At 40.9% G+C, this 27,208-nt stretch overlaps 1 protein-coding gene and 1 pseudogene across 1 annotated transcript in view; one reads left to right on the top strand and one right to left on the bottom strand.

The window, feature by feature from the left end:
* The window catches only part of NTN4 (netrin 4), a 149,250-nt gene extending 124,765 nt beyond the window's left edge, over positions 1–24,485 (bottom strand). Inside the window, 2 exon segments of the mRNA XM_021006486.2 lie at positions 20,532–21,061; positions 24,117–24,485. Coding sequence (XP_020862145.1) covers positions 20,532–21,061; positions 24,117–24,171 — 585 coding nt within the window. The 5' untranslated portion in view covers positions 24,172–24,485.
* Positions 3,606–4,449, top strand: LOC110221740 (ribosome biogenesis protein NSA2 homolog pseudogene; annotated as a pseudogene).
* Positions 24,486–27,208: the final 2,723 nt, after the last annotated feature.

Consider the following 27,208-nt stretch of genomic DNA (forward strand, 5'->3'; position numbering starts at 1 on the left):
TGTGGGTTCTGCTGCTCTAGAATTTGTTTAGAGCCTTTTCTTTTTTCTTTCTGGTGAGGCAATCATGATTAAGTGACTTGCCCAGGGTCACACAACTAGTAAGTGTCAAGTATCTGAGGCCGGATTTGAACTCAGGTCCTCCTGACTCCAAGGCCAGAGCTCTATCCACTGCACCACCTGGCTGCCCCTAGAGCCAATTTTTACAGGTATTTGAAGAGGTTTGGAGGAGAGCTCCAGCAAGTCACTGCTTTTACTCCGCCTTCCATCTCTTTCCTTTTTAAAGCTACTCTTTGTTCCTCACTGTGACTTCTAGTTTCTCTATCCCTTGCTGCTCCCCTAGACCATGACCCTTGTTCTGGCTTCACTTTCTTCCTTTCCCAGTCCGTATCTGGCAGTAATTAGTTTGATGGGACACTGTCTTCTGTTCTTGAATCCTTTGCCTTCTTGTCCTGTCATAACTAATGCCCTGCCAAACTTCAACCCTGGATTACTCAAACCATTTGCTATTTCTGCTCTCCGCACATGCTGAAGAATGGCGTTCCAGAGGCTCTCTAAGACCTCCAGGATCAAACACCTACTCGTCTTCACTAGCCGGCCCCTTCCTGCCTTTGCAGTCTTCTTGCACCTTCCACACAAGCATGTCCTCTGTGTTCCAGTGACACTGGCCTCCTTTCAGTCTCTCAAACACAGCCCTCCCGTCTCTAGACTGGGCATTTTCACTGGCTACCCCAGTGCTTGAAATGTCCTGCCCCTCACCTCTACCTCTTGGCTTCCTGGGCTTTCTTTCAAGATGCAGGTCAAATCCCACCTTGTAGAGTAGTGCCCAACTTTCTGCATTTCCACATGTTTCTTTTTGGGTGCAGCAGGCCACCCACATTGGATAAGTGGCTCTGCTTCAAAATGCCGCCATGGCCACTGGGATAAGGGAGAGAAAACTCTCTATGCCATTCCACTGCCTTCTGGTAGAGGGACGGGAGTCAAACTCCACACAGCTGCTTCCTGCCTCATATTTCCTGAATTGCTTTTAAGGCTGAGAGGCTTAGCTTTTTAAAGATCATCTGTAGCCAATCTTTTGCCAGACAATGGTGGTTATCTTTCCAATTTCATCAGGGAAACTTCTTCACACTTCATAAAGGGCTAACCATATAGATATATATGTCTTTGCAGTTCATTTAACACGTCAACTATGTTATCTGACCCTTGGTATCTGTGATTACATCACCTGAGCTGAGAGGGGAAATCAATAGTCAATCAAACTCCCCTCCCTACACATAGATGTATTGGGGGGGGGTGGAGGGAAAAGAGAAAGAAGGAGAGAAAGGGAGGAGGAAAGAGAGAGAAGAAGGGGAGGGAGAGGGAGAGGTGCTCCCTGTTTAAGGTCTACTGAGTGGACCATTCCTCCTGATTTATCGAACAATCTCATCTAAATCAGCTTTGATTTAGCTGGGGGCTCTCTTCTGACATAAACAGCATTATGCATCATAATAGTCTATAAGGGTGAGAGAGAGGTCTGCCTTTGCTTGTTTGGGAGCAAAGTTGTGAGAATGAAGTTTGGAAAAAGTTTGCTGTGAGTCACAAATTTGGATAGCTTTTCAGACTGGCTAGGGAGCTTATGAAGTTACCAAAGGACTACGAAGCACATTCTAACTGTATACAGAGCCAGTGTTTTGTGTGTGTCATTAGCTGGATAACCTGAGTTTGGAGGCTGATAGTTTAAATTAGGAAATATTCTAGTCACGTCTGGAGACCTGTGACTCACTCACTGTTGCTTGGGCCCTTTATCCTGGACTGTTTAGTGAGTGAGATTATAGGTTACCATCATCTGTGGGAGCAAACAAGATGTTTCTGATTGGTGAGGACAGGACTATGACTTAGCTATAGCCACAGATTTCTGGAACTGAGTCAAGAGAGCTCTAGATTAAGGGAAGGAAAGTCAAGAGAGGATTTTTTATTGGAGACTGCCAGAGATCATCGCAAGAAAATAATATATGAGAGTCAGGTCACAAAGGGAAGCAGGATATGAAGCTGGACAGGAAAGTCAGTCTGTGGCATTTGCTCATGAAACTGGGGCCTGCAGACCATGTGCAGATATCTCTGAGAAAAGCTAGTACTTTTGTTAATGTCCTACAGCTGTGCTGGCAGCAAGACCTAGATGCAAACCCAAAATTTTATGCCCTGAAAACCTATGCCTTTCATCCTATCCTCTCAACTGCTTCTTACAGGGCCTTCCTCTAGATAGCATCCCTTCTCCCTCATGTATCTTCAGTTTCTCCCTCTCTCCTGGCTTCTTTCCACCTGGTTGATGAGAACATTTTCAGTTTTCCCCAGTCTTACTAAAACAAAACAAAAACTCTTCCCTCGACCTTCTACCACAATTAGCCAGTGGTTGATTTCTTTCCCATCACTGTCAAAACTCTGAAATTACCTATACTTAATTCCCTATGTTCTTCATACATTTAAAGAATCCAAACAAGAACATTCTTAGAGGAAATAAAAGAAGAACTAGGAACAGTTGAGAAAATTTACGAAGAATTGAAACCAGAATTGAATGATACAATCAAGAGGAAATAATGGGGAAAATGAGCAATGTAGTATCTAGAATAAAGAATCTGAAAAAAAACAAGAGGCAGAACCAAAAGAAGAAAACAAATTAAGATCAAATCACACACAATGCAGTGAGAGTGGAAAATCTTGTTCAGAAAATAACTAATCTATAAAATGATCTGGAAAAGTGACAAACCTAAAGGATAGCTCAAAATGTGATGAGAACTTAGACAAAGAAAAGGATATGATCACTTTTTTAATTCTAGGAAAAATATTATTATAATATAAGCTCATTATTTCAATTCAGATTCTAATTATATATTTGTGATTACATATAACACATTAGCATATTGTTTCAATTTTTTTTAATATTGAGGAAAATCCAATGAAGACAGGAAAAGGGCCATTCAACTTTGTAATAAACCAAAATGTAGCTAAAATAATAAAACACACATTACTGTAAATTACACACACACATATTGAAACATTAGAGATGGTCTCCATTAAAAAGACATTGTTAGCACCTCTGCAGAAATTATTAGAAAGAAAAATTAATGGTTTGTACGATTTTGTGGGACAGAAAAAGTCTCCAACATAAAAGGAAGTAATTTGAAAAAATGTTTGCCGTAAAATGTATCTGATAAAAATAAGATACTCAGAATTTACAGGAAATGATATATAGTTATAAAAGTAGTATTTACTACCCAAAGGAGAAGTGGTCAAAAAATATAGTTTTTGAAGGAGAAAATACAAATTAATGAGCTTCTGAAAAGGTATTCATAAGATCTAATAATCAAATAAGTCCTACCTTAAGCAACGTTAACATGCCACCTAATACTCATAAAATTGTCAGAATTAGCTAAAAATAATAAAAAAATCTTTTGTTGGCAAGACTGTAGCAAAAATAGGTACTACTGCATATACAATACTTCCAATGATTGAGGAATAGCTGAATATTTTTTTGGCATATAAATACAATGACATTCTATCATACCAGAAGGAAGTACGATATAGAGAATACGAAGCCTTTTCTTTTCCCACTTGCAGAAAGTTGGTCACTAATGGCAGAGGGGTCTGAGGTTTGGAAGCATTTTCAGCAGCTCTTTGACGGGCCCCCAGCCGTCGACGTGCTACAGAACAAATAAATAAAGTTATACTGAAAATGGAATGGCTATCACTTGGATTATCATGAAAAAAAGAGAAAGAAGGAAAGTCAAGAGGCTCATGAATGTTCAAAGAAAGCAAAGAAAATGACTGATGTGAAGGCCAAACTCTATCATAAACAGCGTCATGCTGAGAACATTCAGATTAAAAAGAGTATCAAGATGCATAAAAAGAGGAATACCAAGTGAAAGAATGATGAAAAAACTCCCCAAGGAGCAGCACCTGCATATCTGCTGGACAGAGAGGGACAATCCTGAGCCAAAGTCCTTTCCAACATGATTAAACACAAACGAAAAGAGAAAGCTGGTAAATGAGAAGTGCCCTTGACAAAAATTCACACGCAGAGAGAAACAGAAGTGTTAAGGTTATTTGTACAGGAAACAGACAGAAGAAGGCTTGGAAGAGAATGGTTACCAAAGTCTGTTTTGCTGGGGATGGCTTTACTTGAAAACCACCGAAACACGAAAGATTTATTATTATTAGGCCAATGGGTTTGCATTTTAAGAAGGCTCATGTAACTCACCTGAATTTAAAGTTACTTTTTACCAACCTATACTTAGTGTGAAGAAGAATCTCTCCTCTCCACTACGTACAACTTTAAGTGTTATTATGAAAGGGACTGTCATCGAAGTCAACGTGAGTGAGCTGGGCCTTGTAACACAAGGAGGCAAAGTTATATGCAAGGTTGCCAACAATCCAGAAAATGATGGATGCATAAATACTGTCTGCTTGTTTGATTGACTGAATGAAGTTCTACATCTTTGAACATTATTAAAGATTCTACAACATATCAAGAAAACCACAACAGTTACTATGTTGAACAATAACAAAAGCAAACCAAAAACCTACACATTGGTTATTTTGATTTGAGGTTAACTTGCAAAAGAGATGAGATACAATTTTCTATTCTTTTATAAGACTTTTTCCCATTTTGAAGTGGTAATAACAAAAGCCTGCAGGTACAAAAAAAAATGAGGAAATAATTAAACCTGGATGAAATGATGCAAACTAAGTTCAGCAGAAGATACACACACACACACACACACACACACACACACACACACATAAAACTTTTAAAAATGGTAACAAACACTAAAAGTAAACAGTTAGATTTAGAACGGTTTATATAGCAAATAAATTGTTAAACATTTTACTTTTTGAGTCAAACATTAAAAAGCTATGATTTGGGGGCTTTATTTGGAGATCTACTCCATATTTTATTTTATTAGCTGTATTGGTTGAGACTGTATCATTCAGCATTTCACCCTTCCCTCTAGTCTCAGAGGAAGAAATGGCCTTTTCCTTGCTGGAGTTGTACCCTCAATGTAATTCCATTGCATTGTTTCTGTGCCTACATGCTGTCCTTTCCCCTCTCTCTCATACAGCTTCCATCTTTCCTTTTCTACTGTTTATTTCCCCTCAACCTAAAAATATGCTCAAGTTTTCCTATATCCTTTTAAAAAAAAGGCTTCTCTTTACAGCAGTATCCCTCAAGCTACCCATTCTGTGCCCTCTTACTAACTTCACTACCAAGTTCCTACTCAAGTCCTACCATCTGATTTCTGGCCCCACTACTTCCCTGAAACAACTCTTGCCAAAGTCACTGATGACCTCTTTACAACAAAATCCAATGGCCTTTCTTCTGTTCTCATCTTTCTTGACTTCTCTATGGCATAGGGCACTCCTTTGTTTTCTCTTTGCTCTGGATTCTGTGACACAGCACTGTGGTGGCTCTCCTTTTAACTTTCTGTTCCCTCTTCTGTTTGCTGTTGGCTTATTACGCTGCTTCCACTTCTTAAACATGGACGATTCCCCAAAATTCTGTTTTTGACCCTCTTCTCTTTTTCACGTTTTTCACTTAGGATCTCATCTCTGTCATGGTTCAATTATTAGCTCCCTGCAGATAACTCCTACCCTCTCCCCAAAGTGTCAGCCCCACTACTTACAACTGCCTACTGAATATCTTTAGCTGCATGTCTTGAGAGCCTTTCAAATGTGCCCCCTTTATTCATGTATAAAATATATTATGTCCTTACCCATAAAGCCCTCAATGACCTGTCTCCCTCCTGACTTTCCGATCTTCTTTCCATTTGCTCCTTCCTGTACTCTGTGATATGCTTCACACAGGATATTCATTATATCATCTAACTTCAGGCCTTTTCACTGATTGCCCCTATGCCTGGAACTCCTTCCCTCTTCATCTCTACCTCTTGGCTCCTCTGGCTTCCTTCAAGTCTCAGCTAAACTCCCCTTTTCTGCAGGAGGCCTTTCCTAGCTCCTTAACCTCAATGCCTTCTCTCTGAAATTATCTCCAGTTTCTCCTGTATGTATGTTGTTGGTACATATGGTCTATTTACATGTTGTCTCCCCCATTATACTGAGAGCTCCTTGGGAGCATGGACTGATTTTTCCTTTCTCTGTATGCCCACCACTCAGTAACAGTGGCTGGCACATAGTAGACACTTAATAAATGCTTACTGACTTGACTCTCTCTCTCAGAATCCTTATCTTTCTTGAAGGTTTCACTTAGATCAAACCTCTACTGTGAAGCCTTCCCTGGTCAACCCAAATGGTCTCCTCCTCAAACTACCTTATTTACTACTGTGTATGTGTTCTATCGCCCAGTACCAAGTAAGCTTTTTGAGAGCAAAGATTGTGTATCATTCTCATCTTTGTATCCTCAGCTCCTTGGACACAGTGGGGGCTTAATGAATTACTGAATTTATTTTATTGAACTGAATTGAACCTGTTAATAGTACCACCATTCTTTTAGGCACATAGGCTAATAACCTTGAAGTCATTTGACTCTTGACTTTTTCTCATGGTATCCATATAAATTAGTGGCCAAACCTGTAGTTTATACTTCTGCAGGTCAAGTCAAAAAGGCTTTCTTAAGCACCGACTATGTGGCAAGCACTCTAAGAAAGCACCAGGGGTGCGAAGAAAAGTAAAAAGCAGCCCCCGCTCTCAAGGACCTCACAGTCTAATAGGGGAGACAACATACAAACGACCGCACACCCACATCTATATAGGACAGATTGGAGAGGGAAGGTGTTACCATCAGATTTATCTGGAACTTAAAGGAAGCCAGGGAAGTTCCAGGCAAGCAGAAGAGCCAGTGAAAATAGAGCCCAGGTATCAAATGCAAGGCATAGCAGAGAGACCAGTGTCAATGGGTCATGAAGGAGAGTAAAGCATGAAAAGACTAGAGGGGCAGAAGGAGCCACGTTAGGAGGGTCTTAAAAAGCCAAACAGGGGATTGAATATTGAATCCTGGACATAGGGAGCCCCTGCACTTTACGGAAAAGGATTGTGACATGGTCAGACTAGTGCTTTAGGAAGATCGATTTGACAGCTGAGTAGAGGACGATGTATTTGGAGTAGAAAGAGCCCTGAGGCTTGGAGACCAAGAAGCCGAGGTGAGTTCCATCATCCAGAAGGACACATTCTAAGGATCCTGAGGATGATGCGGCACAAAGCAGAACAGAATCGAGTATGAGCATATCCCAGGCTGGGTCCAGGCTAACCCCATGGTATATGAAAAGGAGGTGATGACTACCAGGGGCCGACAAAGGTTCACCAAAAACAAGCCTGACCTCATTTCTTTTTCCTCTGGTCACTGGGTCAAAGAAATGCCATAGACATAATACACCTGAATTTCAGCATACAACTGACAGAATCTCTCATGATATTCTTTGGGCTAGATGACAGTACAGTTAGATGGATTCAGAACTGGCTGAATTACTAGACCCCAACAGTGGTATAATCAATGTCGGTGCAAAATAAGGTCTCTAGAGGCAGCTAGGTAGTGCAGCGAATAGAGCACCGGCCCTGAAGTCAGGAGGACCTGAGTTCAAATCCGGAGTCAGACCAAACACTCGACATTTACTAGCTGTGTGACCCTGGGCAAGTCACTTAACCCCAATTGCCTAAAAAAGAAAAAAACAAACAAATAAAATAAGGTCTCTAGTAGAGTGCAACAGGACTCCATTTTTATCCTTGGCTTATTAAATACTTACACTTATGACATGGATGAAAGTATAGATGGTAGGCATACTAAATTCACAGATGGCATGAAACAGGGAGGGACAACTAACAAACTGGATGACAGAATCAGTACACAAAATTATTTTGACAGGTTGGAATGATGGGCTGAAGATAAGATGACATTTAATAAGAATAAATTAAAGGCCTACATGGGAGACTTCAGTACCACTGCTTTGTTAACTCCTTATTTCATTCCCTACAGTGACTATTCCAAACCACTTTTTTTCTACCCAACAAGCATTCAACCACTCCTCTTTATCTCTCCCCAAGATTTACGGCAGATAAATTAGCCTTCCACTTCATCTGACTCGAATTCCTTTAAGTCTCCTCCTTCAGTCCTGAAAACCTTTCAGTAGCATCAGCTACTCTCTTTTTTCCACTGATTACAGAAGAGTTATGCTAAGCTCTAGATAACATTACATTTTTTAAAAACTATGTCACTGTTCTCATTTCCTTCTGCCTTGGTCAGTAACTTGCTTTATCTCATGAATCTTACTCTCTCCTCCTCTACGGCTTCTCATGATCTGCCTTTAATCGTGAGGAGGTCTTTACTGTTTGAAAGCCTTTAAGCCATGACAACTTTATTTCCTTCCAAATACTGTTACATCCTTCTCCTGAAAGAGCCAGTAAATGAGATAAGGTAAAAAAAAAAATTAACATAAGATTTGTTATACTCAGAAGGAAAACCTGAATATTATGGTGTCTCTAAAGCCAAGGGAGGAAAGGATATGTAAAAAGAGGAGGTAGTCAATAATGTCAATTGCTGCAGAACCTAAAGAAGAGTGAGGACTAATATGAGTGATATTTAAAAGAGCACTTTCCATAGAGAAATGGGGGCAAAAACTAGATTTCTAGTGATGGATGAAGAAGCGAAGACATCTTTAAGAAATTTAGCAGTGAAAGGCATAAGAAAGATGTAGCAGTATCAATATTCTTCCAATGAATAAATGAATGAAAAAGCAAGGAATTTAGCCATGAAGGGGAAAAATGATATAGGATAACAGTCAGTGAACGTAGTAGGATCCATCCTAAAGGATGGAGGAATACTTGATTCTGTTTGTAGACATCAAGGAATGAGCCAATAGATTGGGAAAACAGGATAAGAGAGAGTGAAGATGACAGTGGGAGCAACCTACTAGAGAAAAGAGGTAGGGATGGAATCAAAGGTGCATGTAAAGGAATTAATTCTGGCAAGCAGAAAGACCACTCTCAAACTGGAAGGAAGGAGGAAACAGCAGGGGATCAATCTAGAAGGGTGTACAATGAGGAGGAGAGAAGAAGACGGAATTTTCTTGAGGCCAAATGGCCTCAAATTTTTCAGGGAAGGTCCTCAGGAAAGTGGGTGAAGGGAGAGAAAGAGATGGGAGGCTCCAGCAGGGAAGAAAAGATTTATAATAGCTGCCATGATGACTATGATACAGAATCAATTAGGAAGGTATGTAAGTATTGCCTTGCTGTGGTGAGGGCCCAGTTGAGATTGCCTAACATAAATTGGTACTGCACCCACTTAGAATGGTTTTGCTATTTTCTCTAGTTCCATTTAGCAGCATGTGAGTAAAAGTGAAGAAGGGAAATAAAGAAGTGATGTATGGTTGGGATTTGGCAAGGCATGATCAGCACTAGGACAAGGGAGCAAGGGATACAAGAATATAATGTAGAGTTGAATTGGCTCAATAAGGGGTCAGAATTTGGAAGGCAAGAGAGTATAGCAATGGGTAGATCTAGAGTGGGACATTGTAGGGGGCAAGGTTAAAGAAGATCAGAATTAGGGAGCAGACAGCTGATGCTGGGGGTTTGTTCTCTGGCATCCAGGGTTCAGTGTCACGAGGACTTCTACAATTGCTGAGATGCTGAAGGAGAAGTATTTCTCTGTTTATTGCTAGGATTCATTCAGACCAAGGAAAAGACTTTAAAAGCAAGTTACTCAAGGAGGTGTCAGCTTGGACAAGAATCAAAAAGGCCAAAACCATGCCTCACTCCCTTCAAGATCTGTAGTCTGAGAGTGTTAATAAAAGGCCGCAGAGCATGTGTAGACCCTGAGGCCTGAATAAAAGGCTCAGTGGTATTAACATGAGACACCAAGGTACTTCAGACACATAACCCTTTTGACACTTCTTTGGCAGAGCCCTCTCTAAAATGGGTTTGGGGGCACAGGATCCCCATAAGGGAATTAAGCAGTTATGTGGCTAGAATTCTCTTTACTTAATGACTGTGATCTCAAGTTAAGCTATTACCAATTATCTGTAAGGTTTGTCCTTGTGAATAGGCAATCATGACTCAGCATTGGGCAACTTAACTTCTGAAAAGGATCATAAATAATCCTTTTGCCACAAAACCAAACATAGATTAACTAAGTTAAATAATCAGATACTAGCAATATAGGTCAGACAAACAAAACTGATTTCTTTACAACCAGATTTTTTTTTGAAGAAAGAAATTCTATTCTCAGGTTTATTTAATCATTGTTTGCTTTTTAGGACTTGTAGTTTCTCTGGATAATTTTCATTGACAAATGCAAATGGCCTTCTTTCAACTAAAGGGCTTTTAAAAAATGTGCTGTTGTAGTCAGACTGCCATCTTTCTTATAAAGCAGTGGTGTCCGTGGCCTGACCCCTAGCAGTAAGTGTCATCAACCAGAATCATTAGAAGTTAGAAACATGGGTTGTATCTCACCTTTCTCAGCCAGCCAGTTGTGGGGTTCATATGCAATACAACTGCTCCTATTCTTACCCCTCCCAACAAGCCTCCATTCTGCTTCCTCTCTCCACTGTCCAAGCTTCCAGTCTTCCCCACCCCGAGCTGGGTATAAGCACCTCAGGGCAGTTATAATCTAAGCATTACCTGGGCACCCATAGCAGCAGCTGCACAGGTGCCATTGGGAAAATACCACCACCACCACCACCACCACCACCAGAATGCCTATTCCCAGACCACTTCATGGTAGAGGCAGGCTAACAGAGGGCTCCATGATTTGAGACAATGATAAGTGAGTAAGAACCCCCCTCACCTCTGTTCTTAGGGCACAGTGTCATAGTATGAGCTGGGATCTGCAGTGCACCTTTCCATCCCAAACCCATTCTTTTTCTAAACTTCTCTCTTCCTGTTGAGAGTATGACCATCCTTTCAATCACCCAGGTTCAATGCATTTTTGGACTCCTCAAGTTTCTCGCTCCACATATCCAAGAGCTGCCAAATCTTGTTGTTTCTACCTCCATATCTCTCTCCAATCTGTCTCCTTTCATATGGCTGCCATCCCAGTTCCATCTTCATCACCTCTCACTTGAACTACTGCAAAAACACCCTAATTGGTCTCCTTGCTTCAAGCCGTTCCCCTCTTCAAGCCATTTCCTACACAGATAACAAAGTGATTTTCCTAAAGCCCAGGCTTTGCCACATCATCCTTTAATCAATAAATTCCAGTGCCTCCCAACTGACTCTAGGATCAAATACTATTTCATTTGTAAGTCATCTTTTAAAATTCTTCTAATTTTGGTGTACATATAATATACTTTATAAAAAGATATGTAAATATTTGATGTTTATTCTCAAACTAGGGGGCAGCTAGGTGGCGCAGTGGATAGAGCACCAGCCCTGAAGTCAGGAGGACCTGAGTTCAAATTCAGCTTCAAACCGAACACTTGACACTTACTAGCTGTGTGACCCTGGGCAAGTCACTTAACTCCAATTGCCCCCCCAAAAAAGCTTATAGACCACTGCTTTAAAGGAAGACAATAGATACTAGATATATGTGAGTCCCTTAAAATATACAAAAGTTATTTCCTTCACAATTACATTCAACAGATTTGTAACTGAGAATGGCCTTCAAGACAGGTTTAGGAGGCAATGATTTGCTCAGTGGAATGGATGGCTGAAATTTGTTACTTCTTTCTGATCTAGAAAAGTGTATTAGTAACCAAGATTTTTTAAAAAGTATCTTTTTTTTTCAAGGCAGCATTCAAATAAAAGGCTGCAATATACTGAAAGATGCTGAAGAACAATGAATAGGCCTCTATGTGATCTGCATTCCTTTATAGTAATGATTCCTGATAACTGTGAAAAAGTATAAACACTCCTCAGTCTTGATGGTTTTGTAACCTGAAGGTAAAGAGTTCTAGATTATACAAAATTTGTGTAAAAATATATGACAGAAGTCAGGTAAACTATAAAATGTAGGTAGTATTTCAACAATAAAGTGTCCCATGCAGTCTTTGCAAAACTGATTTTATTTTAGATTTCCTTTCATTTCTAAGGGACATAAAAAAAGGACATAATGATCTTCCAGGTAACATAATAAAAATTATTAGCACTCTAGAAATTAGTTGCTCAATAGTAGCATACAGAAATAACCAATTGCACATATTATCTTATTTAATAAGATATGACCAAGAAACCTAAATGTTGCTTAATAACAATAATAGCTCACCCTTAGTGTTTTAGTTTACAAAATACTTCCTTTACAAAATCGTAACCTGATCAAATCAGAGTTAGAAAGGACTGCAGAGGTCTTGTTAGACTCTAAATTGCTATAAAGATATAATAATAAATAAAATATGTTTATGGTTTCCGACCCTAGGACTTTGCTTACAAAGGTATTTTCAAACTTTTCACTTTCTGTTCTGTTTTCCAACAGCTACCTTCTTCAAGCTTAACTAGGAGGCCATCTTGAATACTTGTTAACTCTTATCAGAACATGAGTCATCAGAGATTGGGAACTATTTTTGTTCCTGCTATATTCTTAAGAAAGGACTAAAGATTATGTATCTTTATTATGTATCTGCCTTAGTAAATATAAATAGTATACCATGTAGCCTTGGTACTAGCAGTCTAGTGGGGGAAGGGGAGGAATACCTTAGATATGTTTCAAGAAGAACGATTAAAAGAACTTAAAAAACTGTGAAAGTTCAGAATGAGAATCAGAGGAAGAGTCTTAAGAAGAAGACAATAAGAGGCAGCTAGGTGGTGCAGTGGATAGAGCACTGGCCCTGGAGTCAGAGGACCTGAGTTCAAATCCAGCCTCAGATACATAAAACACTAGCTATATGACTGGGCAAGTCACTCAATCCCAACTGCCTTGTCAAAAAAAAAAAGAAAACAAGAACAAATTAATAGAAAAGGAGATAACTCAAGAACAACAGGAATTTGTGAATTGAAGTCTACCAGAAGGTTTTCATTTCCATTACCTTGGTAGAGGCCCCTTCTCTTCCTTATACATCCATTGCTTCTAACCTATGAATCCTCACTAGCAGATCCCATATACTGGTATGTTCTCTCATGTCATATATAAAGACAGCATCTCCCTCTACTTAAGCCTCACCAAGATTTACTGGAATATCAACAATCACACGGGCATGCCAGCGGGTTTAAGACCTAGCAGCCTTGTTTGTTCTTGAATATATCCATTTGCATCACTACTCCTGCAAAGAGGAGCTTAAAACTTAATCAACAATATATAACTATTTCATGATGGAACTGATTTTTGTAAGATGGTGATATTTCATTCACTGGCTTGAGGACAGTGAGTATTTCTGGATTGTGCACACATGACTAGCTTTTTGCAAGTTCAAGAGGCTATAAAATTATGAGGGTCTTCAGTTTTTTTGTAAAACAGCCCAGAGTAAATAACAATCAGAAAACAAAGATGGCTTCTTGAACATACTGGAACTGGACTTTGTAATTTCTAGATATCCTTTCCTATTTTATATGTTCTTTATGTTGATTCAAATAATACTTTGTTCCAACTGTATTTGTATAAAATGTATAATAATGATTTTTTTTTCACAGAGCTTGCTCTTCTTCATGGCTCACATTTACAGGATTTAAATTATAGGCCTAGAATATGAAGGGCCTTATTTTCTCTGTGAAAAATCCTTTCACTGACATGAAAACAAAACCAAATATATATGTACAGATTGGTATATATGTGTATGTATCTATGTATATACACCTATATTTATGTCTAAAGAGACCATGTACGTATATATAGGCCACCTGTATATGACAGATATATGCTAGTTGTTATCTAAGTGTGTACGGATGTGTATACACATGTATGTATGTGTTCATGTGTCTATATGTATGTATATATACACATACATGTTCAGATAACAACTAGCATTTATGGTCTATATCATATGCTTTCACAATCCCTCATCTTTAATATTAGAACAGGGATTCCTAACCTATCTGTGTCACAGATCCCTTGGGCAGTCTGGGGAAGCCTATGGACCCCTTTTCAGAATGTTTTTAGATATATAAAATCCTTAGGATTACCAAGAAAACAAGCTACAAAACAAGTTTGTAGACTCTAGGTTAGGAACCACTCTTTTAGACAAACCGTGTATATACATCTTGTCTTCCCCATGAGACATCAGCCAGTCAATTAGTATTTAGTAAGAGTTTACAGCTTGCCAGGCACTGACCTAAGCCAGGCCATTCATGTTCTAAGGGGGGAGATAATACGCAAAAAGCTAGGTACAGATGAGTTACTTTGAGTGGAGTCAGAAGGTAATCTGAGGGCAGAAGGCAGCTGAGGAGCTGGGTGCAGCAGGTGGAGTCAGGACCAGGAAAGGCTTCCTGGAGAAGGCAGGATTTGAGTCGAGTTGTGAAGGGAGCCGGAGACCCTAAGAGGCAAAGGTGAGGAGGAAGACCGTTACAAGCATGGGGAATTCAAGGCAGGAAGGCGGGAGCTGCAGTGTTGTATGTGTGAGGAACAGCAAGCAGCCGCTGTAGCTGGATCGTATGGTGAATGAAGGGGACTGCACTGTGACCAGACCAAAACGGTAAAAAGAGGTGAGATTATAAAGGGCTAGAAAAGCCAAACAAAGGCCCATCTAATTGATACTGGAGGGAACAGGGAGTCACCGGAGTTTACTGAGTTAGGAGGGGTAGTGTGGTCAGACCTGCGCTTCAGGAAGATCACTTTCGCAGCATCGTGGAGGGAGGACTGGAGTGGGGAGGGACAGGATTGGAATGAAGACCAATCAGAAAGCTACTGCAATTGTCCAGGTGAGGGACTGAACTATGGTGGTGGTTGTGTGAACAAAGAGAAGAGGACATATGCAAGAAAAGCAGAGAAAGTTACAAGATTGGATATGCGATGTGGCAAGAGTGAGGAGCTGAGGATTATGTCAGGGTATATAGCCTGGGTGACTGGGAGGGGGTGCTGTTCTCGACAGCAACACAGAAGTTTGGAAGAGGGGAAGGATTTGGTGGGAAGGGTAATGAGTTCTGCTTCGGACGTTTTGAGTTTGAGACACCTATCCAGATCCGGTTCATGATATACAAGAGGAATTGGTGATATTGGACTGGAGCTCAGAAGAAAGTGAGAAACTAGGGCTGAATATATAGACCTGACAAAAATAATGTGCATAGCAATAATAAATGAATCCAGGAGGGCTGATGAGCTCATCAAGGGAGATGGTACAGTGGAAAAAGAAAACAGGGTCCAGAGCCTTTGCTAACTCTGACGATGAGTGGGCAAGACATGAACAAAGAACCAGCGAAGGAGACTAAGGAGCAGTCAGACAGATAAGAGGAGAACCCAAAGAGCAGAGTCATGAAAACCCAGGGAGCAGAGAGTGACCATAAGGAAGTGATTAATGGCATCAAATGCTATAAAGAGCATTTAAGCAGGATCTCTTATGAAATATCATTTGGAAGTGATAAAATCAACAAAGTGAACTCGGAGTGACAAGGACAGAGTGAAAAGTTTAAGAGCTAAAGTACCTTCATGTGTCCATAAGTCCTTTTAAAATATTGACTACTACATGAAAACCAGAGGCCATTTCAGCAGAGTCACTGGAATAACATCGAAGACCACAGATATGCTAATTAGAATTCTTATTTACAAATAGAATTATCAAATGGGGAACTATAAAAGAACTAAAGTTGTTTTTTCTGACTGACTCTGTAGGACTTAACCTTATATCATAGGGAACTAGGGTTGTGGTTTTCCAAATGGCATTGAAAGTCTCATTTTTGCCAGGTTATTGAAGTTAGGTATAATGTCATCATTAGCATTTATAGAGCAATGTATAATGTTTCACAATCATTTAACAGTTAATCTTATAGAATAAGTACTTGAAATAGCCATTTTGTAGGTGAAGAAACTGACAAAGTCATTAGCATTACTGAGATTATGATATGGACTCCCTAATTTCTAATCCAATGCAAAAAAAATAAAAAATTTAACTAAGAGAAATCTTTATAGACCCTTAAAAATGCTATATTTGGGTATATGAATACAGGGAGATAAATCATCTCCAGATGACCCTATTTTTCCTCCCTAAAGGAAAAAAAAATTTCAAACTTTTGAAAACAACTGAAGAAAATTACAGTGGTTTCTCTTATGAAAGAGATTGCAATAACAAATGACCTTTCAAATAACTAAGAAGTAGTCTCTGGTTAATTACAGCAGGTGATAGAATCTACCTTTTCAACACAAGGACAAAAATCATTCACTTCACTGAACAGGATTGGTGTGGCTTCATATTCATTATCTTTTCAACTTAGATAACTGGGCCTAGAAAAGCAGTTAAATCATCCAAAATAAAGTTCTTTGGACATAGCGCTGACAGATGTTCTTCTATTAATGATAATGGCTAACTAAAAATTTTGGTGATATTTAATAGTTTGCTTAGCAACTCATTTGTCTTGAATAATTTCGATGTTCTAATAATCGAGGGCTGGACTACATGAATCTTTAACCCTTTAGAATTATGTCATTTGCTTAAAATTCAGAAAAGAATTCCTTTAAAACAATGCATTTTGATGCTGGAATAATGACACTTCTTAATGAAAGAAAAAAAATATTGAATTGGAATCATGTCTCAAAATTCACATTCTGGTGGACAGCTAGGTGGCACAATGGATAGAACACCGGCCCTGAAGTCAGGTAGGACTTGAGTTCAAATCGGGCCTCAGACCAAACATCTGACACTTACTAGCTGTGCAACCCTTGGCATGTCACTTAACCCCAACTGCCTAAAAAGGAAAAAAAAATTCACATCCTGGACATTAGTTGTGCATTATCACTTCTGACTACTACTGAGTGAAGTGTTACAGTCTCCTCATCATACAGATGCACAGTCCATTCACATATGTTTTTTTTAAGGCTGGGGTCACATCTTTTTCTTTCCTCCAACCTCTTAATTCACTTTGTACTTTTTTATGCTTTATGTTCATTATTTTATCTCTAAAATCTGCCATTACCCATAATTTCTATACTTTTTTTGATTCTCCCAGTCACAAATATATAATAAATATATAACAATCAATCAACCAACAGATATTTATTAAGCAGCCTGTATGTGCTCAGTACTATGCTGGGCACCAGGGATATAAGTATGAAGAATGAAACAATCCCTACTCAGAAGAAACTGCATTCTAATGGAGGAAAAACTTGGCACATACAGAAATATATATAGCATAAATATACAAGGAATAAATACAAATACATACAAAGTACTTAAATAAACTTAGTTTAGGAGGAAAGAAACAGGAGTTTAAGAGTATCAAGGAAGGCTTCATGCAAAAGATGGTGTCTTAGCTACATCTTCAAGAAAAGAGAGACTGTATGAGGTGTGGCAGAGATGGGAGACGTAGGATAGCATATGTGGAATAGAAAGAAAACCAGTTTGGTTGGACTGCAGAATGTAGGATGAAGAGTAAGGTCCAATGAATCTGGACAGATAGGTTGGGAATAGGTTATACAGTTGACTTATGGACAGATGGATGGATGGATAGATCTCTAGCTCCTCCCCTCTGAGCTCCAATCCTACAACTCCAATTGACTGTTGGCCATTTTGAACTCAAAGTTCCAGAGACGTGCTAAACTCAACATGTTCAAAACTAAACTGATTATGTTTCCACCTAATCCCTCTTCTCTTCCAAGCTTGACTATTTCTTTTAAAGACACCACCACCCTTCCAGTCTCAAAGTTCAAACCCTTGTCATTTTCCTTAGCTCCTTATTGTCCCCCATCCCACAACTCCAGTCCCTTGCCAAATCCTCTGATGTCTACCTTTCTAACATCTTTTGCACCTGACCTCTTCTCTTTCCATACTGATGCCACATTATTTCAGATCCTCATTCCCTCTTGCCTAGACAATTGCAATAGCCTTCTAATTGATCTCCCTTCCTCAAGTCTCTCACCACTTCAGTCCATCCTACAGAGTGCTGTCATCTTCCTTAAGCAGAAATCTAACCATTTGATTCTGCCACTCAATCAACTCCAATGGTCTCTTATTGCCTCTAAGATTAAAACAAACTCATCTGTTTAGCCTTAGACAGCCTATTCTCAACCTATCTGCCCAGACTCATCATGTATTTGGCAAACAGGTACCCTCTTATCTCCATTTTTAAAATGGCTATATCTATAATTCCTATTACTTCTCTTATAGCCAGAGCTAGCACTTCTGGGACTACATCCAATGACCATGGGGAGAGAGGGCATCATTGCTTTGTTTCTATACTTACTGGGAATGCGTCTTGTCTTTATCCACTCCAAATAATGCTAACTGTTGGATTTAGATACATGCTTTCCCTTGTACTAAAGAAGGGTCCTTCTATGCCTACAGGTTTTAGGGTTTTTAACTTAATATGTCATTTTTAATTTGGGCCTAATGTTCTATTCTAGTAAGATCTTTTTGAGTTTTGATTCTATCTACCACCATATTTACTATGCCTTCCACTTCTGTGTCTGCAAATTTGGTCTGTATGCTTGATTTCCACATCAGCCTCCAGGTTGTTGATACAACTATAATACCATTGACTAAAATTTGCATTTCCCTCTATAAATCAAGGTTTAAAGTATTGTTCACTTTACACACTCAGGTAAACAAAAAACAGACAAAAAAATCCCAATACTGCAAAGCTCTACTACAAACCTATTTGCTAGCACAATACAACTTTACATTCCAAAGCCAGAGAGAGGATGCAAATAATAATACTGGGGACGCTTCCTGTGATCCTTGGTGTTTTATTTATGTGATTTATGCTGTTTGGGGACGTGCCTTGGTGCAGAAACTTTATAATGAATTTATATATGGTTCAGAATAATGCCCTAGAGAGTACTTCGTGTTTGCAACTCAAATTTAAAGTCTGTCCTATTGCAATTAAATTGAAAAAGAAAATCACACCATATCTTATAAGGTATCAATGTGTTAAAAAAAAACTACTATGGTTTCAATCAAAATTATGTTCATGCAGCTGCAATTAAGTATAAACATTGGTTACATTGGTAAAACACTGGCAAACACTGTTTGCCTTAAAATTGCATAGGCTGACTACTCTAATGCCTCCTGCTGGCAGGGAGGTGACCTTGCATTCCTGAAGACGATGCCCTGCAGAGTACAAGCTAAGGCAAGCCCTACCAAAATGGAGAGACTTCCAGTTCACACCTGGTGATGGACTATCTGTCTGCTGCCTGAGGACCAGGCTTGCAAAATTCTGAAAGGCTCCTCGCCAGTTTGGCCACATGATGAAGCCCTTTTTCAACAGAGAAATTCTGGAAGATAATTTAATAATCAGTGCCAGCAGGTGTATTACATACTAAAAATAACATGGACCTTGAAGTTTTTTGTTGAGCATTAATATCTATCACTGAATATTTATCATTAAAAATGAACTGCTAATGAAAATTATCTTATATCTCAGTGAGAATAATGATTTTCTCTCCTTTTCTTTTCTCTTAGGTACCTATCCTACTTGAAGTATGTTGCCACTGACCATCCTGATAATCCAGTTCCATTTCCTTTTCTTAGTGTTGTTTTTTAGAACGCTTTTATTATTTGGGATTCTTATATATTGCACAGATGGTTTGAAATATTTCCCTGGGACATTTCACTGAGTGAAACAGACTAATTCTCATCCACTTTTCAAATTAACACAGACCAGGAACTGAAGAATAAAAAAAAAAAACCATACAGAAACTGAATTTTAAGGAAGATAACTAATTGAATGGATGTTAATTGAATTCCAGGGTACTAACAGAGTCTACATTTGAACTCAGGCTCTCTGACTCCAGATCTAACTTTACTATGCTTCCTCCCAAGCAATTTTTGGCCAAGACTAGGTCTACGTTGTTGACTTGAAATTAAGATATATGCAAGAAGAGAAAGTTTGTGTCTTAAAAGAAGTTTCTCAAAATGAAAATATTTTTAAACTAAAGACTGGGCTTTTTTTGTTCTGTTCTATCCATTATTTGCAAGACTTGCAATCTTAACAGTAAGACTCCATTGTCATACAATGTTATTCTTTTAACAAACATGAGTCTTCTTCCCCTTGTCAGCTTTGTTTTTATTTACTTCCTATTTATGTTACCAGCATACGGATGATGATTGCAAAAGGTCCAAGAACAGAGGGTCTCAGTAAATTCATGTCCCTTTTAGAAACATACTAGGTCATTCTGTTGATGTAATAATTAGTAACGACTGCCTTAAAAATATTTATATAGAGAGCTGGTATTATTTTTTTTAAATAAAATACTTTAAATCTCTTTCTCTGATTGAAAAATCTAACCTAATAGACCATATGCATTGTCAGTGATCACTCATCTAAACTTAGGGGAAAAAATTTGTGGAAGCTAAGTAGGAAAAATAAATACTAGTTTCATTTGTGCTATTTAAATCCCTGGATATAAATACATTTATATTTTAAATATGGTGACACTTGTCATGGGGGTGGTGGTGGTGGTGGTGGTGGTGGTAGTGTGTGTGTATGTGCGTGCTAACATTTTTTACTTTTATTCACAAGGTAGAATTATTAAGCGTTCTTACCTCTCCTCGGGTACAGGGAAAGGGACTGGAGTATCTAGAAGTACAAATGGCTCCTTTCTCAAAAACATCATCCTCTAGGCCAAAGGTAGCAGAGCAGTTGGTGGCAAAATACTTATAAGGTTTCCAAGTTTTCCCAAAATCTTGTGATCGCTCTAGAACCATTACTGCTGGTCTAGGTGACTTAAACACCATAATCAGGTGAGTGAAGTAGAATGCAGTCTCGAGGTCCAGCTGGATCTTCTCCCTGTGAGCATCTTCAGCTGACTGCCACCAAGTACGGGGAAACCGGAAGGATGAGTCTGCCATAGAGGAGGGCGGGTGAGCCAAGCGAGGGTGGGCAGCATTACACTTGTCACACTTGGGTGGCCTGCAAGTCAGGTCAGTGTTCTCGCTGTAGGAGCAGTACAGTTCCGTGGCATTCTGGCCACAGGTGGTATCTGCCCAGAGTCTCCTCCCAAGAGCCAGATTTCCCATCCGAGGGTTACATGCCTTTTCACAGTGGGAACCTACTCCAGTTACACTGCTCAGTCCTAAGAAGAGGAATAGGGCATGTGTTATTTGAAACCAAGCCATATAGAAAGCTGCTCTACTAACCCGGTAAAGTTACAGGGGGCAACATCAGCTGGCATGATATGTGAGTAAAAGGAAAATACCATCCAAAGGGAGCTGGCAGAGTGCCCTACATTTCCTCTGTGTGCTTTGTTTTGATGTTCAGATGTAAAACTTGGCTAAAGAGAAAAAAAAACCCTAGGTGGGGGGGATGCAAAGGGGAGAAAGAGGAAGGATGAGAGTTTGGGGGCTTAATCTAATCCCCCTCCCCCTTTATATCTGCCCTATCATAATTAATCTTCAATGTCCTTGTAAATTAGATATCATGAAATTATACCATTTCACAAAAGTAATTTAGTCATTCAAATATAGTGATGCATCCACATACATTAGAACAAGGCACTGTCAAGTGAGTCGAGGTAAATGACTCAGAAAAAATATGGAACCTTTTCCACAATTTTTTATCCAATGAAAAGACAGGAGACTGGCAAGGAGACCTCCTTTAGGGGTGCAAAGAAAAAGCTACAGATAGTTTGAACATAAATACATCTCTAATCTAAAGTAAATACATAACTGAGGAAAAAGGTGATAAGCTGCCAAATGGTAGAAAATCTTATTCTACATGCTGCTGTCATGTCCTTCAATCTCTTTAATGCCTGTTTGTTTTACAGGAGAAATTTTTACAGTCTGGCAGCCTCTACCATCATCTTTAAACATTACCTCTAAATTAAAACACTATCTTAAAGAAACACAACTCTACCTAATCAATTGTTCAATATACTTTCATGGTTGAAAATTACTTAAAACTAAAATGAAAATCATTAAGTTACAATTCACTCATTTAAATTGAGTTTGCTATCCTGAATATACTATACTCTAAGCAAACACTATATACAAATACTGTTACCAAAAGGATCTATTTTGAAAGTATTAGACTGACTATTAAGAGAAGAAAATGTGAACAGTTTGAAATAGAAAAAGTAACCCAAAGCTTAAATTCTAACTAATCAAATGTTTGTGTTTCTGAGAGATAGTATCTCTATTCTATTATTGTCATGTCACACAAGGCAGTCAAACGACACCATGCCCTAAAGCAGGAAGACTTTCTGAATCACTATGACCACCATAAACTTCTTCAGGCATCCAGGCACCAAAAATAAAGGGCTTCACTGGACCCATTTTTAAGGGTCTTATTAAATTTGTAATTAGCTCTGAACTCTGCCAATACTCTGATCCCCAAGTGGCTACAGTTAGGTATGGACAGGCGTGCACAAATATACAGTGTACTATGACTCACCTGTACAATATCTCAGGGAAAAACATATACTGCCTGTACAAGTTTTTCTGACTTGAAACACTTGCCTGGTGGCATTTATTTACAACCTTCTGATTGCTTTCATGCTTTTGCCACAATATGGCCTGAAAAAAGGAAGGGTTTGTTGAAGTTCATTTTGTGGTTAAGTATGTATATGCAAAGGTACACTGGTTTTGGAAGTAGAAAAAAACCAGCAAAATCTTAAGCCATGAAATTCTCCATGGAAAAATACAGAATTGTAATGCCCCTAAACTGACAAATAGCCTATATGAACAAGGGGCACCAAATCACTTTAGCCAATTGACAGAAGGGGCAGCTATGTAGCACAGTGGATAGGACCTTAGTTCAAATTGGGCCTCAGGCACTATCTGTGTGACTAGCTGTGTGACCTCAGGTAAGTCACGGAACCCTGTTTGCCTCAGTTTCCTCATCTGTAAAATGAGCTGGAGAAGGAAATGGCCAACCTCTCCAGGATCTCTACTAAGAAAACCCCAAGTGAGGTCAAGAAGAGTTAGACACAACTGAAACAACTCGACAACATTAAAACTGATAGAGTACTTCTAGATCTTTGATTAATAATTTCATAATCTTGGATTATGAAATGTATTGGATCAAGACGTGTGTGTGTGTGTTGGGGGGGTCTGCTAAAACAAGTTTCCCTGAATACATGCTATTCTTATCTACGCAGCATGACAAAAGTCAAAAACAGCCCTTGAATCTGGGGAAATGACAGTAGAGGAAATAACCTGTCCCTCTGCTTAAACCCCTCTTCCCCTACTCCTGCTAAGGAGTTAGGCAAACAAGAAAACAGGGATGTGGCTATTAAGTGCCAAGGATTGAAACTTTCATCATTTCCATTTTTCCTTAGTCCTCCGAATTGCACTGACACCTTTTTGGAAACCAGTTATCCAGGAGGAACGCAGCCAAGAGAGATCTTGCAAAGAGGCTCCCTCTTTGCAGTCAACGGCAAACTGGGCGCAGGTGGCCCAGGAACAGCTTAGGCTGCGGTGAGAGGAGTGACGATGGAGGCAGTTGACGCCGCATCGGCCTGCTGTCCAGTCTCCGGGCCAGAGAGCTGACACCGCCTCCGACCTCCCGCAGAGCCTCCTCGGGGTACCAGTTGTCTGGGGACGTCCAGCCAGCTCAGCTTCCCTAAGCTCTGTGCAAACATACGGAGAGAGCTCCATCAAATCCCCAGCGCTGGGGGCGCATGGAGCACTGGCACCTCCCAAGTAGGAAGGGTACTCCCTGAAGCCCCCGGGGGAGGGAGGGTCCCCACCTGGCTGTCTAGTGCCCGGCGTGAGAGGTAGAGATCCACTGACCCTGACCTATCCCAACCCACAGTGCTGGCGGGCTACCTCTCCTTCTGTACAGCCGGCTGGGGATGGCGACCTTGGCTCCTTTGTTCCCTCCCAAAGTGGCTGGGCAATTTTAAAAAGCCCGAACCTAGAAGGAAAGAAAGCGAGGCTGCAGAGCGGGCTGGACGCCCCAGGAATATCGGGTCATCCTGGACAAGCCCGTCTCTACAAGCAAAAACCGATCCTATTCTAAGCCGCGGAGATACGAGCGAGCCCCCGGGCTGGAACATGGCCACTCATTTTATCCTGGGCAGCTGGGCTCCTTCATTCCCCCGGCCCGGGCTCCTGGGCCGTCCCCGGGAGAGAGAACGGCGGAGGGGAGCTGGGAGGGGGAAGCGGGGAGCGGGCGCTGTCGCCACCAACCTGCGGCCACCGCCGAGCAGCCCCAGAAGAGCAGGAGGCGGGCGCAGCTGCCCATGGCCGGGCGCAGGCGGGCGTGCTCAGGGCGCTGGGGCTCCTCTCCGTCTAGGGCGCTGGGATGCTGCGGGTCCCTCGGGCACGCCGCGGGAGCGGCTGGCGGGGCCCGGGCAGAGCGGGCGCTGCCCGGAGCATAGCCGAGCCGCCTCCCGCCCAGCGCCGGCCCGTTCGCCTGCTCGGTCACCCGCCGCGGACACTGAACTTTCCGAGACCTTTCAGTTCCCGGCCGCCGCCGCCGCCGCCTCCTGGGCGTCCCGCTCTTCTCCCTCCGCCTCCGCTTGCTGCTGCTCCCCAGGCTCCGTCTCGTCTTTCTCCATGGGCAGTTTCACGGGATGCATTTTTATTGCACCGACACCGCGGCGGCGCTCCGGTGCCAGCCCTCCTCCCCCTCCCGCCCGCCGTACCCCCACCCCTTCCTCCTGCCCGCCCCCCGGGCTTGACAGCCGGCCGTGCAAGCGGTGCGGCCAAGCTCAGTACTGCAGCCCAGTGAACCCCGGGCCGTGGCCCGGAGGCTGGGGAGGGGGCTGCAGGGCGCCCGAAGCCACACGGCACGCCAGCTCCTCCTCGCCTCCTTCCCCTCTGCCCCTTGGCCCTAACACGCCGACTCCTGAGCTTCGTCGTCTTCTCCAGCTTCCTGCACCCATCTTTCGACATGGTCCCCCCCTCCCCCCTGACCCCCACAGATGCCCTTCGGGACCCACGGGCCTCCCCTGGGAAGCTACCTGCCTTCCACCTTCTCCTGGTACATTCCTGAGAATCAGTTGACTCCTCTGTCAGGTCAGGGCATGCCAAAGGGGCTTTAAAAAAAAAAGTGAAACGAGAAACTGGCTAGCGCCTCCGCATCACTTCCCCCATAGCCTCTTCTTGGGGCACGGACCCCTATCTCCTAAAAGTCCAATGGCCCTGGGCCACCTGGCAAGAAGAATATCAAAGAAGAGGACCTAGATTGTAGAGCTTCACAGTACCCAGCCCAACCTAGGGGTTATCCGTGTTACCAAAAATCAGTTTGTCTGCAGAGTGTGGATCTTAGCTCAACAACCACTCCCAGCATTATCTTTGGGCTAACAAATAAAACAAATCTCAGGGCTAGGTGAAAGTCTAGAGTATATCGTTGCCCAGAGGCAGGGGATTGTATGAGACCATCAATCCACGACCCTTCTAGCCCTGTGATTCTATTCATCAGTGACACGCAGTGCCATGGGATAGCCGTTGGCGAACAGCTCATGAGCAGCACAGACTGCCAAGCTATATCCAGAAATGATGGATACTCAAGTACATAACTCAGTATATACTTCTGAACCAAAGCACAAAGAAGGAGCTGAGATAACAGCTGTACTTGTGACCTTATTTCTACGAACAAGTTTCTGGAAAATGACAAGAGAAACGTGGAAAGTAGCAATGGACTACAAATTTCATTAAAGGGGATTTAGTGCCTCTGAATATGTTCTGGAAAATTAAACAATTCATAAAAAACACCATTTGGTTGTTGTGTATATTTGAATGTTTTTTGGCACATTTAGGTAATTTACTATGACTCAGCTGGTGACATATCAGGAATTTTATACCACCCAAGGGAATTGAGGGTGGGGTCAGGGCAATCCATTTGGGAAACATTTATTTTATTCTATTGGCCAGCACTGGCAAGGGAGTGGTGGGGAATGTGGGGCAAAAACAATATCACAAGCTATAAAACACAGAACCATTTGGGATTTAAGGTAAAAGCAAAATTGAGACATCACAAAATCTCACAGATACTTTAAAGAGATTATCTCTCTCTTTGACAAGGAAACATCCTCCCCCTTCTAAAATTATTTATTGTGCATGTTTGATTTGTAAAACCATTTAAAAAGGTCCTAACACCAAAGAGAAGAGGCACAGGAAAGACAATGAAATTCACTTCCACACTCCTCTAGAATGGATTCTATTCTGCTTAGGCAAAAGAATACCATTTCTCACTATAAATTTCTATAGCATTTACAATTTGTACCACATAATCGATAAACATTAAGCACCTACTATGTGCCAGGCACTGTGCTTAGTACTAGGCATACAAAGAAACACAAAAGACAGTCCCTGCTCTCAAGGAGCTCATAAAACTGCAAGCTTAATTTCAGTTACTGGTTTAAATCAAGGCTTCTCCTCCATTCTCTCCCACTCCAAGTTAATGTAACCCTAAGCAGGCTTAACTGCTGTGTTCCAAAGCAGAGAGACATTAATAGCTCCACTACATTCTCCAATAGTCAGATCACATCTGGGATATTGTTTTCAGGTCTTGGTGTGGCAGTACAGCAAGCAGCTTCAGGGATAAGCAATTCAGACGTCCCTTTTCAATTCTACCTTTTGAAATTCTTCCCTTCATTCAAGGCCCAGGTCTCATGCTACCTTGCTACCCCTTGGCTGAGACTTTTTTTTATTTTCCATTCCTAATTTCTAATACCTCTATGACCTCTCCTGTGCATATTCTCATGCTCATTTCTCCAACAGTTACTTACATACATGTCTCACTTTCCTGCAAAACTGAGGGTAGAGGCAATATCATTTTTCATAGAATCATATGATTAGAGCTAGAAGGGACCATAGAAACCATCTAATTCATATTTCTCTTTTAATAAATGAGTAAACTGAGGCCCATAGAGGCTAAGCCATTTGCTCAAGTGCTGGTGTGCCCAGTGTCTTATTGGACTATTAATAACTATTGAACTGAATAAGTAACATCCTCATCAAATGTATTTGGTTACATGGTCCAGTTTCACATTAAAGAAATCACCCAGGGAAAGTTTAGCTAGGTAACAGGCAAAGCCAACACATGTATCTGACTCCTATAATAGTAGCAACAGACTTTGAAGTGATAGACTCCTATCAATGATAGACTCAGAAATTTTCTTTGATGTAGTGAAAAGACTCTTGGCTCTGCCACTTCCTGCTCGACGTCACTAACCTATTTTCCTTCTCTATAAAATGGGGGATATTATCTAGAGGTACAGTAAATATACAATGAGATAATGTCTAGTATAGCACTTTATGACCATTAAAACCAT

This window comes from Phascolarctos cinereus, unplaced genomic scaffold (genome assembly GCF_003287225.1).
Source record: "Phascolarctos cinereus isolate Bilbo 61053 unplaced genomic scaffold, phaCin_HiC Scaffold_1;HRSCAF=81, whole genome shotgun sequence".
Lineage (NCBI taxonomy): Eukaryota > Metazoa > Chordata > Mammalia > Diprotodontia > Phascolarctidae > Phascolarctos > Phascolarctos cinereus.